The sequence below is a fragment of the Brassica napus genome, chromosome C3 (assembly GCF_020379485.1).
Source record: "Brassica napus cultivar Da-Ae chromosome C3, Da-Ae, whole genome shotgun sequence".
Classification (NCBI taxonomy): domain Eukaryota; kingdom Viridiplantae; phylum Streptophyta; class Magnoliopsida; order Brassicales; family Brassicaceae; genus Brassica; species Brassica napus.
Genome location: NC_063446.1, coordinates 44,352,163 through 44,367,461, shown reverse-complemented (window position 1 = coordinate 44,367,461; position 15,299 = coordinate 44,352,163). Strand labels below are relative to the sequence as shown.

Sequence of the window (15,299 nt, the reverse complement as noted above, 5' to 3'; positions counted from 1 at the left end):
CTACGCCCGAGATTTTTATTTTTTTCTAATTTATGTTGTTAGATTATTTATATTTAGGTTGTGATATATATTTATATAAATGTTAAGATGCATGTCATAATTAAAATTTATTTTTAAATTTTAACACTTTAAATTAACATATTTTTTACTATTTAAATATTTTTTGTAATTTTGTTGGCTATCTAATTATCATATTTAGCAAAACTATCTGTTGAGTGTTGGAATAAATGTTTTAGATATTTAATTAAACTGCAGAGTATTTTCGGATCTACCACATGCTCAACAATCGATCGATCCGTAAAAAGATGGTCGATCTCCTTGACCAGGCAAGTACAATTTTAGCAAAAATATCTGATTTTCAAATATTAAGTATATAACTATTCTTTTGAATATTGTCTTTTTGAATTGTATTTTTTGATTAAATTATTGTATTATAATGTTTATGTAAATATTTTTTGTGATGTTTGAATTTGTGTTGTTAGTATACTTAACCTAGATGATATTGATGTTTAACAATTTATTTTTTCTGGAAATAGATAATAATGATATATCAAAACGTATCTAATACTTGTTAAATGATAGTATAATGTAAATTACATCCATTATTTGAAAATAACTATTTGTTGTTTTTATTTTTTTTAAATCATAAATTATTTTTATTTAAAAACATTATTCATATATAATATAATAGTTTAAGTTTGGAAGATTAATCTATATATACATAAATTATGTATATTTTTAAAAAAATAATTTAAGATATTATATATTGAGTAACTGAATAAAAACTGAATTTCTTATCTTGAAAATGAAATATTTATATTTTTATCTTCATGTTATACTCACCAATCCAGCATTGATATTTATAACTCTGTATGTTTTTTAAGAAACTTAGTTTTAAGTAATAAACGAATTTAATAAATTAAATTCATCACCTATAATGTTCTGTAAACTATATTTGAAAACTCTCTAAAATTATATTTTAAGCATAATATTACTATTATTTAATTTAAGTTATTTTAAGTATAATATATGCTAAACCAACTTAAATTATATTTACAATAGGACCATCCTAAACCGGTTAATAAACCAAAAAAAATACTAAACCAACATGAACCAATACCTGATTCGGCGAGGAAAGAAGTGTTTCGCGATAAACGCTTGAATGGTTATTAAGTGTAATGGTTTGATCATGAAAGAGTTAGTATGAATATTAACAATAAAATTATGGATTAGATTAATTTAAATTTGTAAGAATATCTTTGAGTCTATGAAAAGCAATTCAATTCCCATGAATAAGTTTGGCTTTTGGAAGTTGCGGATTTCCCAACAATGAATCCACCTAACAAAAAGTTCGTTGTTATAAAAAATCTCCTTCAAGGTCATTAAAGGTTTTTGGGAAGGCAAGAGTTGATGGTAGAACCATTTTTTTGCTCGAGTGCTTTAAAGTTTTCCTTGATAGTGTGAGGTTGATGTTGATGGAATAATGAATTTTATAGGGACTTTCTTGATATAAAACTATACAATTTTTTTTTTTTGTTTAATGTGCTATTTTCATTTTTATATAATTTACTACCATTTTAAAATAGATGTACATTTTAAGATAGATGTACATTTTAAGATAGATGTTTAAATCTTAATATATTTTTCCTATTTTTTTAAATGTTTATTTCCATTTCTTATATTTTTTTATTTACGTAATATATATATTTTATATTTTTAAATAGATATTTAAATCTTAATGTACTTTTTCCATTTTTTTAAATTGTGTATTTACTTATATTATATATTTTACATTTTAAGATAGATGTTTAATGATTAATGAACTTTTTCCATTTTTTAAAAAAAATTGTGTATTTACTTATTATTATTATATATAATTCATATATTATATATTATATATTTACTTATAATTTATTTTCATGTATATTTATTTCTATTTCTTGTACTTTTTATTTACTTAATATCTCTATTTTACATTTTAAGGTAGATGTTTAAATCATAATGTACATTTTCCATTTTCTTTAAATTGTATATTTCCATTTGTTATACTTTCTATTTACGTAATATCTATATTTTAAATATTAAGATATATTTTTAAATCTTAATGTAATTTTCCATTTTTAAATTCCGTATTTACTTATATTATATATTTACTTATTATTTATTTTTCTTTATATTGTGTATTTCTATTTCTTATACTTTCTATTTACTAATAATTTTATATTTTAAGATAGATTTACATTTTAAGATAAATGTTTAAATACTAATGTACTTTTTCCATTTTCTTAAATTGTGTGTTTCCTTTTCTTATACTTTCTATTTGCATAATATCTATATTTTACATTTTAAGATAGATGTTTAAATATTAATATATTTTTTCCATTGTTTTTAAGTTGTATATTTCTTTTTCTTATACTTTCTATTTACTTAATATCTATATTTTACATTTTAAGATAGATGTTTAATATTTAATATCTCTTTCCATATTTTAAAAATTGTGCATTTACTTATTATTGTATATATAATTCATATATTTATATATTTATAATATTTACTTACTATTTATTTTTCTATATATTGAGTATTTCTCTTTCTTATACTTTATATTTAGTTAATATCTATATTTTATATTTTAAGATAGATGTTTAAATCTTAATATTTTTTTCCATTTTTAATGTAAAACGGCAATGTTTAATAGAAGAACTTGGACAAATAGTCAAATAGTTATATTTATATTTTTTTTTCTTTTTTTATAAAATGGTAATGTTACATTACGGAGATAAGCCGTTTTTTTTAGTGAAAAATGGTAATCTTACATATGTTTAATGTAGTTTTTCCATTTTTTATGTTGTATGTTTACATATTATTGTTATTTTTAAATGTAAAATGGTAATCTTACATATGTTTAATGTAGTATTTTCATTTTTTATGTTGTATGTTTACATATTATTTATTATTTTCGAAATTATATATAATGTTTTTTGTTTACAAAATAGTAATGCTACATTATAGAGATAAGCCATCATTTTTTTAGTGAAAAATGGTAATCTTACATATGTTTAATGTAGTTTTTCTATTTTTTTATGTTGTACGTTTACATATTATTGTTATTTTTAAATGTAAAATGGTAATCTTACATATGTTTAATGTAGTATTTCCATTTTTTATGTTGTATGTTTACATATTATTTATTATTATCGAAATTATATAAATTTTTTTTTTTTACAAAATACTAATGTTACATTACGGAGATAAGCCATCTTTTTTTAGTGAAAAATGGTAATCTTACATATGTTTAATGTAGTTTTTCCATTTTTTATGTTGTATGTTTCCATATTATTATTTTTAAATAAAAATGTAAAATGGTAATCTTACATATGTTTAATGTAGTATTTCCATTTTTTATGTTGTATGTTTACATATATTTATTATTTTTGAAATTATATATAATGTTTTTTGTTTTTTTTTTATAAAACGGTAATGTTACATTATGGAGATAAGCCGTCTTCTTTTTAAATGAAAAATGGTAATTTTACATATGTTTAATATAGTTTTTCCATTTTTTATGTTGTATGTTTACATATTATTTATTATTTTCAAAAATTAGTAATATTAAAATGTAAAACTATATTTTATGCCACGTGTCATCCAAAAGAAGCTGTATTTTTCGCTGAGGTGGACGCTCTATGGAACCTCAAAAGGTCTCTTTTATTGGTAAGGATATCGAAATTATATATAATGTTTTTTTTTTACAAAATAGTAATGTTACATTATGGAGATAAGCCATCTTTTTTTTAGTGAAAAATGGTAATCTTACATATGTTTAATATAGTTTTTCCATTTTTTATGTTGTATGTTTACATATTATTATTTTTAAATAAAAATGTAAAATGGTAGTCTTACGTATGTTTAATGTAGTATTTCCATTTTTTATGTTGTATGTTTACGTATATTTATTATTTTTGAAATTATATATAATGTTTTTTGTTTTTTTTATAAAACGGTAATGTTACATTATGGAGATACGCCGTCTTTTTTTAAATGAAAAATAGTAATTTTACATATGTTTAATGTAGTTTTTCCATTTTTTATGTTGTACGTTTACATATTATTTATTATTTTCGAAAATTAGTAATATTAAAATGTAAAACTATATTTTATGCCACGTGTCATCCAAAAGAAGCTGTATTTTTCGCTGAGGTGGGCGTTCTATTTAAAATGTAAAACTATATTTTATGCCACGTGTCATCCAAAAGAAACTGTATTTTTCGCTGAGGTGTGCGTTCTATGGAGCCTCAAAAGGTCTTTTTTTATTAGTAAGGATTCTCTCTTCTTTGACTTCCTGTAACGACCCGGTTTTCTCAACCGGTTGGTTTGGTTTTATTTTTTTTAATTAATATGATTGGACCAAACCATTCCTCAAACTAATTTATTCCTATTTCTAATTAATTGTGTTATTCCTTATACCTAGCTATATATATTTGCACTCACCCTTCTTCCTTCTCGGGAGCCGCATCAACCATTTTCTTTTCTTCTCTACTTCACCGATCATCTCTTCCCTTCTCCAATATTGACTTCTCCTTGTTTACGTTCTTGTTCTATGTGCAATCTCCATGCTTTGGGAAGAGGAGCTGTCATCTTCATCACACGCCGTTTAGCACCAACCGCCGCCGATCAACGTTGTGGAGCCGGGTATCATACTGGAGGAACAGCCCCTGCCATCACAGACTCGTTACGTGCCATCACGTCATTGCCCTGATCTCTCCTATCAGATCTGTGAGATGGAGAGCATGAGCCGAGAGGGAGAGAAGGCGTTCAAGCCGGAATCACCGCACCTCGACCGCCGTTGATCCACACCATAATCATCAACCGTGACCCGTGATCCACCGGAGATGCATCACCATTAGCCCGAATCCGAGATCCATAACCGCGAGTCAAAACCGTGAGGTTCAACTGCTCGTTATTTATTACTTGTGTAGCAAGTAACCATACTTATAAATGCAATACTTATTCTTATCTTAATATTTTGTCTATGTTCCTTTTTGATATGGTTTGTCTTGAACTCCATGGCGAAACCCTAATTTTCTTGGGGATCAAGTCATCTCGTTTATTGCCGGATCCGTTTCTGGTTCTCCGTAATGGCTAAGGTGAGGGATACTCCGTTAAATCTTGTACTAGTTTAGTACTACTATTATGGAAAGTCTAGTTTCGAAACATGATTTGTCTCTGTGAATCAAGTATGTTTGAGAGTCTTGTTTGTTTATTATTATTTTTGATTGTTAAACTGGAAATAAGATAATAGAGGATTCAACGGTTGTGTGAAATGATTGATGTTAAAGACTGTTATATATATATATATATATATATATATATATATATATATATAGTTATATAGTAGGGACTATGTGATGAGTGTAGGGGCCCTCTGGGCTAGCGACGCATATGAGTACGGGGGCCAGAGAAATCTGAGCTAGCGATGTATAGAGTATGGGGGCCAGAGAAATCTGAGCTAGCGACGTATAGAGTGCGGGGGCACAGAGACATCTGAGCTAGAGACGCATATGTGATGAGTATGGGGGCCCAGAGACGTCTGAGCCAGCGACGTATATATTGTGTGGTGCGGGGTGCAGAGACGTTTGCATATCGACGCATATTGGTGGAGTGCGGGGGTCTAGAGATGTCTGGACTAGCGACTCATATTATATTATTGTATATCCGTATGAGGAGAATGCGGGGTGTGTGGACTAGCTATGTACCATCAGCGCATTGTTTGTTTTATGTGATGCGCTAGGCATCTTGTTTGTTCATGCTAGAGCTATGCCTACATAGTCGTAGTGCTATGTACTGAGTCAGTGGTTTGCGGTTTAGCATCCCATACCTCACTGGGTGACTCCCATACTGCTCATCCCTCTTTCTTCCCATTGCAGGTGAGCTTGCCGAGTAGTTGGATATCTGGACGGTTTGGTGTCTTTGGGATAATTGTATTTTATTTCGGTTTTCATTTGATTTATTTGACTTATTTTTATAAATCAATTTAAAGAGGTATTTCCTTCAGATTTATTTTATAAAATATGTTTGATATTTTATTCGGTTTTGAATAACACGGTTTGATTCGGTACTTTTCGGTAAGTAGCACGCCGGTCTCGAGAGAGGAGGAGACGGGTGTTACAATTTGGTATCAGAGCGGGTTCGTCCCTGCTCTGACCCAGGATGGCGATTTGTGGGACTCAGATTTCAACAATTTTCAATGTTTCGGGATTGGGAGTTTAAAAAAAAAGTGGCACCCTTCTGTCCAGTATTTTTCGGTTAGTTGATAGTGTCTCTAACTCTTTTATTTTGCAGGAAAATACCAAGTTTCAATTCGTTTACATTGTTTGATTGATCTTGTGTTCTTCTTTCCTTCATAGCCGTTGAAGTTCTTTTCGGATTCTTTTAGAATGCGGGACGAATTCCGGGAAAGTGGGGAAGAATTGTAACGACCCGGTTTTTTCAACCGGTTGGTTTGGTTTTATTTTTTTTTAATTAATATGATTGGACCAAACCATTCCTCAAACTAATTTATTCCTATTTCTAATTAATTGTGTTATTCCTTATACCTAGCTATATATATTTGCACTCACCCTTCTTCCTTCTCGGGAGCCGCATCAACCATTTTCTTTTCTTCTCTACTTCACCGATCATCTCCTTGTTTACGTTCTTGTTCTATGTGCAATCTCCATGCTTTGGGAAGAGGAGCTGTCATCTTCATCACACGCCGTTTAGCACCAACCGCCGCCGATCAACGTTGTGGAGCCGGGTATCATACTGGAGGAACAGCCCCTGCCATCACAGACTCGTTACGTGCCATCACGTCATTGCCCTGATCTCTCCTATCGGATCTGTGAGATGGAGAGCATGAGCCGAGAGGGAGAGAAGGCGTTCAAGCCGGAATCACCGCACCTCGACCGCCGTTGATCCACACCATAATCATCAACCGTGACCCGTGATCCACCGGAGATGCATCACCGTTAGCCCGAATCCGATATCCATAACCGCGAGTCAAAACCGTGAGGTTCAACTGCTCGTTATTTATTACTTGTGTAGCAAGTAACCATACTTATAAATGCAATACTTATTCTTATCTTAATATTTTGTCTATGTTCCTTTTTGATATGGTTTGTCTTTAACGAGTAATGGAACTCCATGGCGAAACCCTAATTTTCTTGGGGATCAAGTCATCTCGTTTATTGTCGGATCCGTTTCTGGTTCTCCGTAATGGCTAAGGTGAGGGATACTCCGTTAAATCTTGTACTGGTTTAGTACTACTATTATGGAAAGTCTAGTTTCGAAACATGATATGTCTCTGTGAATCAAGTATGTTTGAAAGTCTTGTTTGTTTATTATTATTTTTGATTGTTAAACTGGAAATAAGATAATAGAGGATTCAACGGTTATGTGAAATGATTGATGTTAAAGACTGTTATATATATATATATATATATATATATATATATATATATATATATTTATAGTTATATAGTAGGGACTATGTGATGAGTGTAGGGGCCCAGAGAGATCTGGGCTAGCGACGCATATGAGTACGGGGGCCAGAGAAATCTGAGCTGTATAGAGTATGGGGGCCAGAGAAATCTGAGCTAGCGACGTATAGAGTGCGGGGGCACAGAGACATCTGAGCTAGAGACGCATATGTGATGAGTACGGGGGCCCAGAGACGTCTGAGCTATCGACGTATATATTGTGTGGTGTGGGGTGCAGAGACATTTGCATATCGACGCATATTGGTGGAGTGCGGGGGTCCAGAGATGTTTGGACTAGCGACGCATATTATATTATCGTATATCCGTATGAGGAGAATGCGGGGTGTGTGGACTAGTTATGTACCATCAGCGCACTGTTTGTTTTGTGTGATGCGCTAGGCATCTTGTTTGTTCATGCTAGAACTATGCCTAAATAGTCGTAGTGCTATGTACTGAGTCAGTGGTTTGCGGTTTAGCATCCCATACCTCACTGGGTGACTCCCATACTGTTCATCCCTCTTTCTTCCCATTGCAGGTGAGCTTGCCGAGTAGTTGGATATCTGGACGGTTTGGTGTCTTTGGGATAATTGTATTTTATTTCGGTTTTCATTTGATTTATTTGACTTATTTTTATAAATCAATTTAAAGATGTATTTCCTTCAGATTTATTTTATTAAATGTGTTTGATATTTTATTCGGTTTTGAATAACACGGTTTGATTCGGTACTTTTCGGTAAGTAGCACGCCGGTCTCGAGAGAGGAGGAGACGGGTGTTACAATTTGGTATCAGAGCGGGTTCGTCCCTGCTCTGACCCGGGATGGCGATTTGTGGGACTCAGATTTCAACAATTTTCAATGTTTCGGGATTGGGAGTTAAAAAAAAAAAGTGGCACCCTTCTGTCCAGTATTTTTCGGTTAGTTGATAGTGTCTCTAACTCTTTTATTTTTGCAGGAAAATACCAAGTTTCAATTCGTTTACATTGTTTGATTGATCTTGTGTTCTTCTTTCCTTCATAGCCGTTGAAGTTCTTTTCGGATTCTTTTAGAATGCGGGATGAATTCCGGGAAAGTGGGGAAGAATTGTAACGACCCGGTTTTTTCAACCGGTTGGTTTGGTTTTATTTTTTTTAATTAATATGATTGGACCAAACCATTCCTCAAACTAATTTATTCCTATTTCTAATTAATTGTGTTATTCCTTATACCTAGCTATATATATTTGCACTCACCCTTCTTCCTTCTCGGGAGCCGCATCAACCATTTTCTTTTCTTCTCTACTTCACCTATCATCTCTTCCCTTCTCCAATATTGACTTCTCCTTGTTTATGTTCTTGTTCTATGTGCAATCTCCATGCTTTGGGAAGAGAAGCTGTCATCTTCATCACACGCCGTTTAGCACCAACCGCCGCTGATCAACGTTGTGGAGCCGGGTATCATACTGGAGGAACAGCCCCTGCCATCACAGACTCGTTACGTGCCGTCACGTCATTGCCCTGATCTCTCCTATCGGATCCGTGAGATGGAGAGCATGAGCCGAGAGGGAGAGAAGGCACACAAGCCGGAATCACCGCACCTCGACCGCCGTTGATCCACACCATAATCATCAACCATGACCCGTGATCCACCGGAGATGCATCACCGTTAGCCCGAATCCGAGATCCATAACCGCGAATCAAAATCGTGAGGTTCAACTGCTCGTTTTTTATTTCTTGTGTATCAAGTAACCATTCTTATAAATGCAATACTTATTCTTATCTTAATATTTTGTCTATGTTCCTTTTTGATATGGTTTGTCTTTAAAGAGTAATGAAACTCCATGGCGAAACCCTAATTTTCTTGGGGATCAAGTCATCTCGTTTATTGCCGGATCCGTTTCTGGTTCTCCATAATGGCTAAGGTGAGGGCTACTCCGTTAAATCTCGTACTAGTTTAGCACTACTATTATGGAAAGTCTAGTTTCGAAACATGATCTGTCTCTGTGAATCGAATCTGTTTAAGAGTCTTGTTTGTTTATTATTATTTTTGATTGTTAAATTGGAAATAAGATAATAGAGGATTCAACGGTTGTGTGAAATGATTGATGTTAAAGACTGTTATATATATATATATATAGTTATATAGTAGGGACTATGTGATGAGTGCGGGGGCCCAGAGAGATCTGGGCTAGTGACGCATATGAGTACGGGGGCCAGAGAAATATGAGCTAGCGACGTATAGAGTATGGGGGCCAGAGAAATCTGAGCTAGCGACGTATAGAGTGCGGGGGCACAGAGACATCTGAGCTAGCGACGCATATGTGATGAGTACGGGGGCTCAGAGATGTCTGAGCTAGCGACGTATATATTGTGTGGTGCGGAGTGCAGAGACGTTTGCATATCGACGCATATTGGTGGAGTGCGGGGGTCCAGAGATGTCTGGACTAGCGATGCATATTATATTATCGTATATCCGTATGAGGAGAATGCCGGGTGTGTGGACTAGCTATGTACCATCAGCGCATTGTTTGTTTTGTGTGATGCGCTAGGCATCTTGTTTGTTCATGCTAGAGCTATGCCTACATAGGCGTAGTGCTATGTACTGAGTCAGTGGTTTGCGGTTTAGCATTCCATACCTCACTAGGTGACTCCCCTGTTGCTCATCCTTCTTTCTTCCCACTGCAGGTGAGTTTGCCGAGTAGTTGGATATCTGGACGGTTTGGTGTCTTTGGGATAATTGTATTTTATTTCGGTTTTCATTTGATTTATTTGACGTATTTTTATAAATCAATTTAAAGATGTATTTCCTTCAGATTTATTTTATTAAATGTGTTTGATATTTTATTTGGTTTTGAATAACTCGGTTTGATTCGGTACTTTTCGGTAAGTAGCACGCCGGTCTCGAGAAAGGAGGGGACGGGTGTTACACTTCCCTTCAAAAATAAGTATAAATGAGATATTGGTGTCAGTCTCTGCCTCTGTTGCGAGGAGAAACATTTTCAAATATTGTTGCGAACATGTACATAGGAAAGACGAGTCCGGTAGAAATGATGCTCTACATGATTTACTCTATTTGGTAGATTCTTGCTATTGACCAATCTTGTTCCAGAATTGACTTTGTGCCGTTTTCTTTCCCTGTCTCTCAGTTGCTAGTCATCTACACTTATATAATATGCATGTTGTGTCAGGTTGGTATAATCATGTACCTCCCGACAGCAGATCCTCGCCAGAGGAAGGACATCACAGACGAGTTTTACCACTATAGACGTTTGACACAGACACAATTGTGGGATCAATATTCTGCGTATGAACACTGGGCTAAAAGTGAGGTAATTGTAGATTTAGTGGTCCTGATTCACGCGCTTCTTTAGAATTTTGATATTTTAGTTAGATCCTTTAACCGAATGTATCTTAATACCTTTTTCTGCTATAAATACAATTGTCCTCATTGTGAAAAGGAAGCAAAGGAAATGAGTGAGTTTGCTGTTTGGACGTTCTCTAATATAATATTTACTGCTTGGATCTTTATGTAAACAGATACCAAAGGATAAAGAGGAACTTGAAGCCGCCCTACAAGAAAGACTCAGAAAAAGATTCCCTGTGGATGCATACAACAAAGCAACAAAAATTCCTTCGTGAGCTTGACCCAAACAGAGTTCTCCCCAACAATATGGTGGAAAAGCTCTTCCCCGTCTCCAACACTGCCTGAAACATTTTCATCAATAGGTTATTTCCTCCTTAAAGTTACCTCTTTTTGGAATCCGATACATACATGTTTTCATTGCATCTACAAGTGTTTGTACGAAGAGAGGAAGGAAAGAATTCTGTTTGGGTCATAAAAAGTGTACATTTGAGTTATATTACTGTTGTTCCAAATTCCCATAAATAAATATTGTTCTTTCACTTTCTCGTGATTTTCGTTCTGTTATGATTCCTGAATCTCAGTTGCCCAAGTTGGACGAATAAGGGTTTTGTTTTGTGCCCGTCTTTCCTAGCCACCAAAAGTCTTATCTAGATGACCTATCTGGTTTCGTTTTCTATTTGGTTTAGACTTACATTTCTTGGCTTATGCATGGATTAGAGGTAGGTAAGTATGGTCTTAGTTAAGCTTGCAACGGAAGTTGATGGTTCTTTGCTTAGTGCCTGGTCTGTACGTAACGGAAGTTTATGGTTTTTTGCTTAGTGCCTGGTCTGTACGTTTGACTAACCCACATCACTTTCTACTGCCTATTTGAATTGGAGAGTCCTTGAGTTTCTGTTTTCAGTTGAATCCTGTAGGTTTTGGCAACTCAATGCTGAAATCATGGGCTGTTCGTTTCTCCATCCGGATGAGCCATCTGGATGGAGATGAGAGTTTTGTTCGTTTATACACTAAAAGTGCAACTCATCTGAATGGATCATCCGGATGACTTTCGAAAATTTTAGGCTTAATTTTAAAGTCCATTCAGCTGATCCAATTTGGACCATTTGGATGGAGATGGTTCATTCAATTTGGTATAATGTGTATTATGTCCCTAATGTAATTCACAAATTACAAACATAAACATAATATCATTTTGTCACACACGAAAATTGTCAAAACCACAAAAACACATTTTTCCGCGAAAACCTAAAATCAAAATTTTCACGCCAAAACCCTAAAAATGCATTTCTGCACAAAATTGCAAAAACATGTTTTCCCGCCAAAATTGCAAAAACGTGTTTTCATGCCAAAATCACAAAAACGCATTTTCACGCCAAAACCGCAAAACACATTTTCCCGCCAAAACACAAAAACACGTTTTCCCACCAAAACCACAAAACGTGTTTTCCCGCCGGAACGTGTTTTCCCGCCAAAACCAAAAAAATGTGTTTTCTCATCAGAATGCATTTCCCGCCAAAACGCATTTTCCCGCCAAAACGCATTTTCCCGCGAAACCCGCAAAATCGTGTTTTCCCGCCAAAAAACGCATTTTCCCGTGAAAACCGCAAAAATATATTTTCCCGCCAAAACGAATTTTCCGCGAAATCCGAAAAAATGCGTTTTCATGCCAAAACTTCAAAACGCGTTTTGACGCCAAAAACGTTTTTCCCGCCAAAAACGCAAAAACGTGTTTTCTCGCCAAAACCGAAAATTGTATTTTCCCGCTAAAACCGAAAAACGCGTTTCCCGCCAAAACCAAAAAAACGCGTTTTCCCGCCAAAATCGAAAAATCACGTTTTCCCCCCAAAACCGCAAAAAATGCATTTTCTCGCCAAAATCGAAAAATCTCGTTTTCCCGTCAAAATCGAAAAATCTCGTTCTCCGTCATAACCGAAAAATTTCGTTTTCTGCCAAGACCGAAGTTATAGTCGGTTTATTATTAATACTCTTTTAGTTTGAAACTCTAATGTTTTTTTTTCAAATACATGTTTATCAATTTTTTTTGTTTATTAGAAGTTATTATTGTATTAAATCAAGACAATGGTATTTTGATAATTTGTTTACTAAACTCATTTCGGTGGAAATGAAAATAAAGAAACAAACATAAAATTCATTTAGATGATTCATCTAGATGAACCATTTGGATGGACAGACAAACAGTCCCAAAAATCTGAATGGATGATCTGAATAGATCATACAAATGGATCATCTGGATGGAGATGACAGATGGTGAAACGAACATACAAATGGATCATCTGGATAGAGATGACAGATGGTGAAACGAACAGCCTCTTTTACTAATATTATCTAATCTTGGGAGTAGAGAGGGAGACCCTTGAGAAAGAGAGAATTGAAGCTATGTTTCGCCAAACTTCTTCATAAAACCCCACCAAGAACTCTCTTCAGCTCGGATTTCTGTTCCCCCGTCAGCTTGGACGGATATCTCACGTTAAGCTTCAATCTCAGGTTACCTTTTCTCCCGGGTTCTTTAGAGATAGGCATTCCTTCGTTCGGAACCACAATCTCGTGATCAGGGTTGATGATATCGGTTAGTGGGATCATGAGGGTCCTTCCATCAAGCGTGATGAGGTCAATAGTCTTACCAGTGAGTGCTTCAAGTAGAGTGATCTCCTGACTGAACACAAGGTCGTTTCCGTCACGCTTGAAAACAGGGTGTGGCTTCTCTTCAACCACGAAGATGATATCTGCCGGTATGATTCCAGGCTCTTCGTTGCCTTTCTCAGGGAAAGTGAGCTTCGTGCCTTTCTTCCACCCTGGTTTTATTTCTATGGGCAATATTTCCTCTACGACCCTCATTTTACTGCAAAAAAACGAAAAAAAAACAAGAAACATAACAGTATTCAGACATCAGTTCGCATGCATATACATTCATCTTTTTCTTACAGTTGAACCAATGGCAAACAAGAAGATCTGACACCTAACCTAACTAGAAAAGCTTATGTCCTGAATCATCCAATGAAAGTATAGAGAGGGAGAAGGAAACATACCCAGAAGCGTCGTAAACGTTTCTGGATAAGCGCATCTTCTTCTTCGCACCTTTGGAGAGATCCTCCAAACTACAGGGCAATGGATTCTCAACAGCAGGAGCTTTCCTAAGCTCACTGCTACGACCATTGGCGAAATTACCGTTCCTGAAACTCCCATCCCTGAACGTTCTGTGTCCTCCTCCTCTGGCACTGCCACCGCCTTCAGAACCAAAGATCTCGGCGTAGATATCATCTGCGTCTCTAGGGTTGAAACGGAAGGACGCGGCGTTCGGCGGATGCACCCTGTGCTGGTGGTGAAACTGCGGCGTTCTCCAGGAGGAGGAAGAAGAAGCATCCGAGGAAGAGGGGATTTTACCAGATTTGAGGCCTTCCTCGCCGTAAAGGTCGTAGATCTGGCGCTTCTGAGGGTCGGAGAGAACGTCGTAGGCCTCGGAGATCCCTTTGAATTTGGACTCAGCTTCGTCTCGCCTTGCGGAAGGATTCTTGTCGGGATGCCAGATCATGGCGAGACGCTTGTAAGCTTTCTTTAGATCATCCTCCCTCGCGTTGTGATTCACCTTCAGTACATTGTAGTAATCCACACCCATCTCTCTCTCTCTCTCACAGTGAGAGTAACACTTTTACCAATCTGTCCTTATCGTAATTTTCCCCGGTCGTTCACGATAATTGGCCGTCGCCCGAGAAAGTAGAAAATAAGAGAAACAGAATCAGAGGCGGCTGCGTGGGATACTAGGGGAGAGGAAGGGGAGTTTTCATGGTCTTTTGTAATCTCCATGTGCTTCTGTATATTGCCCATTGGGCTAATGAAATAAATCGCATAAACACACCCAAAAAAAAAAAAAAAAAAATGCTTGAGCAAAAGGCGACAAAAAAAAAAGCGATAACCAAACGGTTATTTTTTCTTTGGTTTCTCACCACCGTTGAGGTGGTTGATGATGACTCCATGGACATCGGAGCAGTTTTTTCATGCGACCGACCCACGATGCCAGTAATCTCCATGATAGACACCATGTCTACTCGTGATGAAGTGGGTAGAAGGAAGTTATCTTCCTCTATTTATAAAAAGGACGAAGCAAGTTCTGATTTCATTCACACTTTACTCTCAAACCTAATCTCTTTCTGTTGGAGATTCTTCATCTTTCTGACTCTAATGGTGGACAATTTGCGTCGTGCGCTACAAGACATTGATCTGGGTATCAACGATGCCCCTTTTGTTCTTCTTACCGAGGTCGTTCGTCAAGCAGAGGAGGAAAATCGTTTCATCCTAATTGGAAGACCAGTCATGCCGCGACAACAAAACCTGAGGGCAATCGTTGCCACAATGCCCCGCAATTGGGGTTTTGAAGGCACGGTGAGGGGTCGTATGATTGAGGGAAGAAGATTTCAATTCGTCTTC

The 15,299-nt window shown here is 35.5% G+C and overlaps 2 protein-coding genes across 7 annotated transcripts; one reads left to right on the top strand and one right to left on the bottom strand.

The window, feature by feature from the left end:
• The first annotated feature begins 4,078 nt into the window (after positions 1–4,078).
• On the top strand, positions 4,079–11,406 carry LOC106449166 (L-galactono-1,4-lactone dehydrogenase, mitochondrial). Of its 6 annotated transcripts, none has more exons than XR_007321007.1 (6): positions 4,085–5,147; positions 6,731–7,263; positions 8,882–9,197; positions 9,320–9,414; positions 10,681–10,821; positions 11,030–11,406. XR_007321007.1 is itself a non-coding variant. In XM_048751682.1 (3 exons), exons 1-3 carry the CDS (start codon positions 5,139–5,141, stop codon positions 11,129–11,131), a joined length of 252 nt encoding a protein of 83 aa, XP_048607639.1. In that variant the 5' UTR covers positions 4,123–5,138; the 3' UTR covers positions 11,132–11,406. The 6 variants fall into 6 exon arrangements, 1 of the variants encoding a protein (XP_048607639.1); XR_007321006.1 differs by having other exon boundaries at positions 4,086–5,147; positions 8,887–9,202; XR_007321005.1 differs by having other exon boundaries at positions 4,087–5,147; positions 6,736–7,263; positions 8,882–9,202.
• A 1,579-nt stretch (positions 11,407–12,985) lies between these two features.
• On the bottom strand, positions 12,986–14,697 carry LOC106445254 (dnaJ homolog subfamily B member 1). Its single transcript, XM_013886768.3, has 2 exons — positions 13,904–14,697; positions 12,986–13,716 (listed from the first exon to the last, which is right to left on the bottom strand). Exons 1-2 carry the CDS (start codon positions 14,488–14,490, stop codon positions 13,272–13,274), a joined length of 1,032 nt encoding a protein of 343 aa, XP_013742222.1. The 5' UTR covers positions 14,491–14,697; the 3' UTR covers positions 12,986–13,271.
• Between the last annotated feature and the right edge of the window lie 602 nt (positions 14,698–15,299).